Source organism: Necator americanus, chromosome II, assembly GCF_031761385.1.
Source record: "Necator americanus strain Aroian chromosome II, whole genome shotgun sequence".
Classification (NCBI taxonomy): domain Eukaryota; kingdom Metazoa; phylum Nematoda; class Chromadorea; order Rhabditida; family Ancylostomatidae; genus Necator; species Necator americanus.
In genome coordinates this window covers 9,100,092-9,109,557 of record NC_087372.1, presented here as the reverse complement: position 1 = coordinate 9,109,557, position 9,466 = coordinate 9,100,092, and the positions used below count along the sequence as shown (strand labels likewise).

General features: G+C 42.0%; 1 protein-coding gene across 3 annotated transcripts; it reads right to left on the bottom strand.

Annotated features, from left to right (window-relative positions):
* Window positions 1-843: 843 nt before the first annotated feature.
* Window positions 844-5,313, bottom strand: RB195_017235 (uncharacterized protein; the record flags this gene model as incomplete). Of its 3 annotated transcripts, none has more annotated exons than XM_064184144.1 (7): window positions 844-909; window positions 1,710-1,844; window positions 2,004-2,115; window positions 2,221-2,451; window positions 2,516-2,661; window positions 4,445-4,561; window positions 5,098-5,313. In XM_064184144.1, the coding sequence occupies 7 exons, from the start codon at window positions 5,311-5,313 to the stop codon at window positions 844-846; spliced, it is 1,023 nt and encodes a 340-aa protein (XP_064040025.1). The 3 variants fall into 3 exon arrangements, with proteins under 3 accessions (XP_064040025.1, XP_064040026.1, XP_064040027.1); XM_064184146.1 differs by having other exon boundaries at window positions 5,098-5,262; XM_064184145.1 differs by having other exon boundaries at window positions 2,004-2,112; window positions 5,098-5,262.
* Window positions 5,314-9,466: the final 4,153 nt, after the last annotated feature.

Here is a 9,466-nt window from a genome sequence, read left to right as displayed (position 1 = left end):
CCACAATTTACAACCCATCACAAAGATGAAAAAGCATAAGTCCTGCAAAACATCGGAAGTGGATTGTCAAATGTCTGCAAAAGAGCGTCGGTGATAGCACACACAAAAATCCGTGGAAAACTGGTCTAAGTTTGAGGTTTGGTCTTACAGTTTTCTTTTCTTCTGTTCACATTTTGCGGGCAGATTCTAGAATTTTATGGATGCAGAGAGTATCGCATCCTTTCGCGCAAAAACCCTTGCATTTCTACATTATGAATCACGGAGGTTTTACGTAGATACTTTTTTGTTTTATAATGGATGCTTTCAACGAAGTTTGAACACTAAATGTACTCAATGATTCATTTCTGATCATCCAGAGGGGTCGCGATGAAAACCATGTGTAGTCGGGTCAAAACTACAAGAAGTATGGTGTAATGAATTGCGCGAGCTGCTGCCCCCGAAGCGGTGCGGGGAGCGGTTCGGATTGAGGGACCCTTGCCAAGACAACCAATCGCTGCAGTTAACGATGGACCCACGTCGATCCTAACTGCTAGCTCCACCGCACCGCTCGGAGCGCAGTCGTTTACGTACGTTACGTAACTGCACCGATCTTCATGTCGTTTTGACTCGACGATATTTGACCTCTCGTGATGATGAGATTCATTTCCTCCTTTAAGTTTTCGTATCGTATCCGTATTTGTTTCCGTGTCGCTCACTTTTACAGAGAACTAAGTTACTTTTGGAGTACATAAGAAAATGTTAAGTAGTTGCAGTAGATTAAGAGCAATATGATATTCATTAGTAATATTTCAGTATATACAATGAGAGAATCTATCAAGATCCTTATATTGCAGTGATAGACTGTTAGCTTCGGATTGTTGTAGTTTTCTTTTCGAGGACTTCGATGTGTGCTTGACTTTCAGGGAAGGCCTGCAAAATAAAAAAAAGTAGAATCTGGTTATTTTTGAAATCTTCTTATCATCAAGGTGTAAATTCAGCCGGCGTCGAAATTCTTTGTTCCGGCTACCGCAACGCATCCGCAGCAATGGACGGAATTTCTTTGCCTATTCTTCGGGCGACGTTTCACGAAATTTATGATGTTGATGTTGAGATCTCTGCACGGCTGGGTGGAGATAGTGGTGTAACCCACGGGTATGAGAGGATCATACCCAGCTCTTCCTCCAAAAGATCCAGAAAGACGCATGTACTCACAATTATTAGAAGGATCACGATCAATCCACCTATCTAAAAATTCAGAAGGATGCATGTTGAGTGACTCTGTCTGTTTTCGTATCTTTAACGATAAGACTTATTACGCGATGGTACGAGGACAAATTCATAGTCGTCCAAAGTCCGCAATCTAAAGTTAGTACAACTCAAGCAGCAAAAGCTATCCAACCATACAGTCGCGCACGCGTTGCGGATTGCCCACGTTCTATCACACGTAATAAGTTGCATGGTAGGGAGAGACGAAGACGCGCAGAGAAAGTATATAAGTTTCTTCGGATTTGGAGAGGTACGAATTGAGAGTGATTCCTCTGATACTCTTGAACCACACGTCTATCACTATCTACTCGTGCGGAAGTTCCAACATCGTGAAAATATTGCGATACGCTACTTTTAACAGATACTCTCTGTTCTCCTATCCTTTTTCAGTCGTGCACGCATCATTTCTATTCGGGCAAAGAATTTTGGCGCCGGCTGCAGAAACCTGGTCAAAGTTTTCTTACCTTCCTATATCCACACGTTATACTATGCAACGTTCGATGTCGGAATTCTGGACTCAGAGCAATATAGAGGAAGAGATTTATTGAATAAGCAATAACACTGAGATACGTGCTTATCTGTAGTGTTAGCGGTGATATCTGAAACTCATCCATAAAAAAATGGAAGAAATGTGTTAATTTTATATTAAGAAGGCGACTGAGGACAGCATACAACCTGAAATGACATTCAAGTAAAATTCCTAGTAGCTTTTTTGCAAAGATGATAGCAGTTTGACTTTAGTATAAATGAATACCTACAGGATTTATGATGTCCAAAAATGATGAAGCATTTGGCACAGAAATAAGTAGAAAGGATACAAAAGAGACAATCACGGCAATCTTCAGTGATCTTGCGAGACTGGCGTTTCTGCTAAGACACATAGTATATTTGTAGTTGTCAGTTTTAAATGTATTGTAATAGGTATGCACCTACAAAAGATTTTAGACCCATTAAAATTGATAAAGCTATATTTACCTCCTGCCTGTTCTCACGAGTATAAATGAGAAGACGTTTGACAAAAATGCCAAGAAGTATCCAAATACGAGCACTACGTATATGATCATCGTATAGAAATTCCCGAAACTTGCACGACGACCGCAGAAAAACTTCACAGGACCACTATTACGACGCAAAAATGCTAAGTAGAATCCGATCGGTAGGAACAAAAGCACTGCTACCACAACAACGAGGGGAAGTAGGAGCTGTCTGAATTAGAGCAGAGATTAGACATTTTTGTTGATAAATTGAGCTGGCGTTATACCCGACCCACCTTGTGGCGATGTTTGAGCGATACCACAATGGATATTTCACGCAGATAAAACGATCGAATGCGATCGCGCCATGAACCAGCGGTGACATGACGTTACCGATATTTCGGAGATAGACTGGTGCACTTAAAGCGCATGAGAGAGAAGTCTGTAAACACAGAAAACACACTTTCCAGTATATACTGGACTTATGGTGGGATCAAAACGTCATGAAACACGGTTCAGTTGCCTAAGCGGCTGCGCTCGAAGGGGCTCGGTGGAGGACCCTCGTTAGTACTGTTCTTCGCTGTGGTTCGTAATGATTCCATTTCTTTTCTAACTGCTTTCTCCATTAAGCCGCTTCGAGCGCAGCCGCATGCGCAACTGCACCATGTTTCATGTCGTTCTTACCGGACTATGATACCCCTAGATCTTTTCTTAGGTGCGTATTTATGTATTACTGCGTATACTGTATGTACTGTACTTATTACTGCATGCGTGTAACTTTAAATGAAGTAATCACTGGTGCTCGGCCAAATCGAGAAACAACGGGTGTGAAGGTGATTAATGTCCGAAAAATAGAAGTCGAATGAGTTGCAGTCTTGTTATAGCGATAATCTGCTCATCATATTTATCTCTGCACTCCATTTTCAGATAGCGAGGGTCCCACCTCGATTGCAACCTCACGCTGCACTGCGCCATACTTCATACGATTTGGTCAGACTACAAATCGTGTTTTTCTAGGATTGTGCTGTAAGTTTATCTTCGGTTCAAAAATGAACTTTGGAACATAGAATATGCTGTGGATGCGGAGGGTGCGAAGAAAAAAGTGTGGCCGTTTTTCAAAAATTAGTTGTTTGACACATTGAAGACCTTGCGCTTTTGAATATTTTATTTTTGAGATCTGAAAGCAGATCATTATTTCTTACCTCTCTTTGATGTTCTCCTGTGGTCGTTTTGTACCCAATGATAGCATTTTTGTTGGAGCTTTTTCTTTTTATAGTCGGGTGGGTCAAAACGACGTGAATCACGCGTGTAGTTGCATTGCAATCACGGTGCATTCGCGTACGCGCTCGAAATAGAGCAGTGAAGGCAGCAGTTGGGACCGAGTTGGGACCGTCGCAAACAGCAGCGATGGGTGGTGCCACCCGGTGTTTCACCACACTCGAAGCCACTACCCTCCATCGACGCGCTTCGGGAGAAGCTGCGTACGTGCTTCATGTCTTTTTGACCGCACTATATTCTTGGTGTTTTTATTATTTTTTTTTCATGTGGTGGTGCGTGAGTAGGATTACAAGCGTAACGACGCTTTGCACCGAGAATCTTAGTGCATATGTCTACGTGCATTGTGCCGTTCTCTGTGTGCTAATGAGATTGAAAATAAGATTGAGTAGTGAGAAATAAGTGTGCTTTGAACATAATTATAGAGGAAGATTTCCGAGATTGCAATACGTTACTTTACGAGTAATTCACAAAAAAATACGGGTAAAATGTAGTTGGAAGGAGGCTACTCAGTGGCGCTCTTATTTAATAATTAATAATTGAATCAATCGAGGCCATAAGACTTAAGCATTAGTCTTACACGATCTATGCCATGTAAGCTAAAGTTGCTAAGAGAAAAAAAGTAAGTTAGAGCGTCGAGAAATAAGCGTGCCACTGATTCCTCCCCCCCTCCCCCTTTCCTCCCTCCTCTCCACCATTCAACTACATTTAAAAAAAAAATCCTTCAAACTCTTTTCTTTTCTCAGAAAAATTTTGTCGAAAGGAGAATAATATCAAGCGTATAGTAGGGTAAAAACGACATAAAGTACAGTGCAGTTGCGTAGGCGGCGCGGTGGAAACAGCTGTTAGAATCGAGGCAGGACCATCAGGATCTGCATCAAAGAGTGGTGCTAGCAACAGCCCTCATATTTTAAAGGAGTATGGCGGCGACAGAACCAGAAACCACAAACCTCTTCAGGAACAATTTTATCCCGAATAGCCGTAGTATAGATCGTCACTGAATGAACACCAAGAGTTAGAATAGCCAAGCAATTGGTTGCATCTGCTATGCATAACAAGATGGGGAGCTGAAAAAAATTATATGCAATGTTTTTTCAAAGAAACTTTGATTAATGACACTAAACAGTCGCGTCGAAACGACATAAAGCCCGCTGCAGTTGCGCAATTGGCTGTGCTCGAAGTGGCGCAATGGAGGTAGCGGCTGCGACCAGGACGGGACCTTTACTCATCTCTGGATTCCGACTGCAGGAAGCGAGGGTCTCGTCTCGATCGCAATCGCTCACGCGACTACACCGGACTGCAAACTTTCGACGCGACTGTAACGTCAACAGTTCCTTCCAAAATGGCGCAATTTATAAACCTAATTTCCAGTAATTATAGTCGGGTCAAAACGACATGAAGCGCGGTGCATTTGCGTACGCGCTCGAAACGACGCGGTGGAGGCAGCAGTTGGGACCGAGATGGGACCATCGCAAACTGCAGCGATGGGTGATGCCAGCAAGGTTGCCAGTACGCTCCTAACCGCTACGCTACGCCGCACCGGCTCGAGAGAAGCCGCGTACGCAATTGCACCGTGCTTCATGTCGTTTTGACCCTACTATACCTTGTAATCTTTCCGATATGAGCGATGAGCAAGTAATACAAAAAGGAGTAGGATATTTGGAATTATCCCAATTGCGCCGAACACCTCGTAGAAACAGAAACTGATATGCCACATCCCGAAAAGTTCTGGTCGATCGCTCGCAACCACTGGACGGTACCCGTGCATGTTGGCAGCTTCCGGTTGAAATTCTAGAAAAAAAAAGAGAAAAACTTTCATTACTTCACTACAACTACATTTGTATCTGGGCAATGAAGAGAAAAGAGTCAGATTATAGTTTGGTCTACAAACAGCCCAGATTAAAAAGACTAGGAACAATTAACAACAATAATAAAGACATTAAAATATTAAAATCTATCGGTCCAGAGCTGTGTTCTGTGAAGAACAGATACTGCATAATTCCTCGTAAGGAAATTGTTTAATGGATGTGGAACAGAAGTGCGAAAGTTCGACTTTCCTTGAATCTTGGCATAGAGATTGCAACTTGTTGATACTCGAATTTAAGCAACAGCCAAGATTGTTAACAAAATTTATTACGGCTAACGTTTAGGCGAAGGCGACAACGCCGAAACATTAGCCGTAATAAATTTTGTTAAGAATCTTGGCTGTTGCTTAAATTCGAGTATCAACGAGGATGTGGAACACGCAATCCCATACTGGAAGGATTGATAACGCCAAGTACGGTTCACGAGTTGAACGAGAACGATACATCTACAATGAATCTGTGGGCGGTGCGGCGCCCGCCGCTCACTTGAGTTACTTCAATTGGATTACAGACGTCGAAAGACGACAGACTTTCCCACGTTCTATTGTGTAATAAGTTGCATCGTTGAGGGGACGGGATCACGCAAAACTGTTTCACACGCCTTTTTTGTAGTGATGCGATGGAATTGAGGGTGACGACGCTAATAAGCTCATAATTGCACCTCTACTCCAATTTCATCATAGAGAGACTTCCTCACTTTCTATTGTGTAATAAGTTGTATCGTTGGGGATACGGGATCACACAAGGCTGTTTCCTAGTTTCGTCAATTCCATGCTGCACTCTTTCAACGAATACGTTAAGAAGAACAAGCAACAAAAAAAAAACACTAGAAATTGTTTATGGGTGTGGTATGATAATTATGACAACTAATTATGACATGATATATGTGATCCATATCCCCATCTTCTCCTCGAAATCCCTAGCATCGTCGATCCATCACGTTATGGAAATTACCGTTTGAAGGCATCACCCCCCAAACCTGGGGTGGTGTGGGTTTCAGGTGGGTTACGCCTATACGGGATCGTAGATTGTGGGGAAGAGGGTGATTCTTTCCATTTCTTTTTAATTGCCGTAAAAAAACGGCAGGGAAAGTGTGGCACGTGCACAAGGCTGGCGTGCTCCTTACAACTTCGTACAAAACAGCGCCTCGGAGCGCTCGAAGCTGCATCTTTTGGACCGCTTTTTTTCAGCAATTAGGAAGAAATGGACAGAATCGCCCTCTTCCCTATAATTTACGATCCCGCATAGGCATAACTCACCTGAAACTCGTACCACCCCAGATTCCTGGGGTGATGCCTTTGAGCAGAAAGAGCAGAGATTCCCGGCGCAACGTGGGAGACAGCATATTCCCGACGCAACGTGCCTGTGGTTGATGAAATTACCTTTTAGGCAAAAGAGATAGAGAGTCAACTACGTTACAATTATAAAGAAAGTAACTGAAATAAATGTATAAAACGAATAAATCTCCGACTCGAGTGTAACATATACAGCGAAAAAGATGGAGGGAAAATGCAAACCTCTTAAATTTTCAAACAAGACTAACAAGATCTTTTTCAAACGCAGAAGATTTGCAAGAAAACGACTGTCAATTTGTGTTGATTCAAGGAAATTCTCAATGAATTTCGCCCTCCACCCATTCACAATTCTTCGTATCTGCACTTTCTTTGGTTATGTTTACAGTACATGGGGACTTAAGCTAGATGTTGGACTTTTTTCTATCGAAGATTTTAAAACCAGCATATCTCTATCTCTCTCGTAAATGACACCTGCTCTTATCGTGCACTGTTGTTTACAGACAGTGGTGAAAATCACTACAAATCACTACAAATCACTACAAATCACTACAAATGGCCTATTAATTATTGGAGATATAACTGAAAAAACAGCAAGTTATATAGTTCGTTGAATGCCGCTAGTTCAGATTAATATCTAATTCTTGCTTTTGTCTTTTATAATAGTTTTTGTAAAATAGGAAGTTGAACTTGAAATTGCTTCCGGTCGTCAGTGAATTTGAATGAAGAGGACTAAATTGAAAAAAAAAAATACAGAAAGAACATGTTCAGAGTATTGAATGTACTTAATTTGAGCGAATGTACATTGGTTTAATCGCACATTTCTCTGGGGGAGTCAGTAAAAGAACGATTTCTGCTAAAACCTGTTTCTGTAGTGCATAGTGCACATTCATCGTCTTCTTCATGATGTTTCACTTGTGTTTTTAACGTACGGCGGCGCAAATATCATCTCATAACAGGTTGTGACGCACCTACGTCTAGCAAAGCGTAGACGTAATCCCCTCGGGATACGCCTGCGTCGCGTTCCGCTTCAATTAAAGGCATCACCCCACGAATCTAAGGTGGTTCAGAGTTCAGGTTGAGTATTCGTACACGGGGTCGTAGATTATGGAGAGAAGGGTGATTACGTCCATTTCTTCCTAATTGCGGCGTAAAACGGCCCGGAAGATACAGCTTCGGGCGTTCTGGCGCATTATTTTCTACAAGGAGTTCGACTGGAGTGCGCCAACCTTGTGCACGCGCTGCATCTTCCGGGTCGTTTTTTACGGCAATATACGGCAGGAAGAAATGGACGGAATCAGCCCCCTCTCCACAATCTACTATCCTGTATACGAATACTCCACCTGAAATCCGTACCACCTCAGATCCGTGGGGTGATGCCTTTAAGGATTATATCTGGTTTACGAACTCGAATGTATTTATTTACTTTCTCGGAAACACCCATAGGTGTGCCACGAAACGGAAAACAGAAACAACAAACAACAAAACTGACTAGAAATTCGCCAAAGTTCCACTTTTTATACAGAAACTCTGGCCCTTTATTGTAATTGTGTGGTGGGTTGACAGATCATTCTCCTGCTACAGAAAGTGAGAAATGCTCACCGAAATCCCTTTCCGAACACACAACGCTACAGTAGACAAACGGTTACATAACCCAGACGTAAGAGTCCGTTAGGAGCTCCGGGAGAACGAGTCGGGGGATCTCAGGCGGAAGGGCTCGCTAACCTTGCTATCCTTAGACGGTTAACAACTATTGGGAGAGAATAAGGACCATTTATAGGACCGAACTAGAAAAAGACCATATCAAGCCAGAATTCAAGTTGGTTAGTGTCACAAAAGAAACACAGAAGGAAAAAGCCCCTATGCAATGAATTGCGGAAGCTGATCTATCACATCAGTTCTCCTCCCAAATCTGTTTAGCATCGACTTACAGTCGCCGAAAAGATAAAAGGCTTAGTCTGCCTCAATGCGGTTTCCAACCGTCGACACTCGCAACCGGAAATCTTAACGATTGCACTTTCGGAATGACTGATTTCTTAACGGATGAAGGACGACTGGTAATACAGGTATCTGCGATTCCTTTTGAAAAAAAGTGTACGAATTTAGAGTGTTCATAAATTTGTCTGTCTTTGTTTTGTACCCTTGTATTCATTTACACGTTGGTAATCATGGAGCAATCAAGTAAACAAATATTCTTTGAGGTTGGAGTTCTTAGAATATTCGAAACAAGATTTCTGAATTGCTTCGGAATTTGATCAGCGGATCTATGAAAAGTGAACTGAATCATATGTAACGAGAAAAGGGAAGTGTGGACATAAATGTTTTGATTTTATTTGCCAATGCAATGAACAGAAAATGCCTCATTTCACCTCTCAGAAATTTTCAAGCAATTCAGCCCCTTCATTTTACTTTGTTTTGCTTATTTTATTCAGCCATTGAATTTTAAGTTCCATTCAGTTCCAAATTTTAATTGGAATAGTTGTTGAGGAGGAACCAGAACTATCCCTATGTAGGAAATCTTTGAATTTATGAACGCATTGCTTATAACAATTTCCTGTAACACATTCGGTGGATTTCTAAGAAGAAGAAAAAGACGTAAACGAATTTCGTCGAAACAAATTCGGTGCGGTGTGAAAACAACTATGGGATATCCAAAGAGGCGCGGGGAAAAACAGGTAATGATACAAATTATTGCTTTCTGCACCTCTAGACACAGACAGACGGATTACTGTAACAGTCTGGCGTAAAATAGCGAGATAGAGAAGCGATAACCGGTGTGCTCGTAATGTACTTAAGATACGTCATACATGTGTAC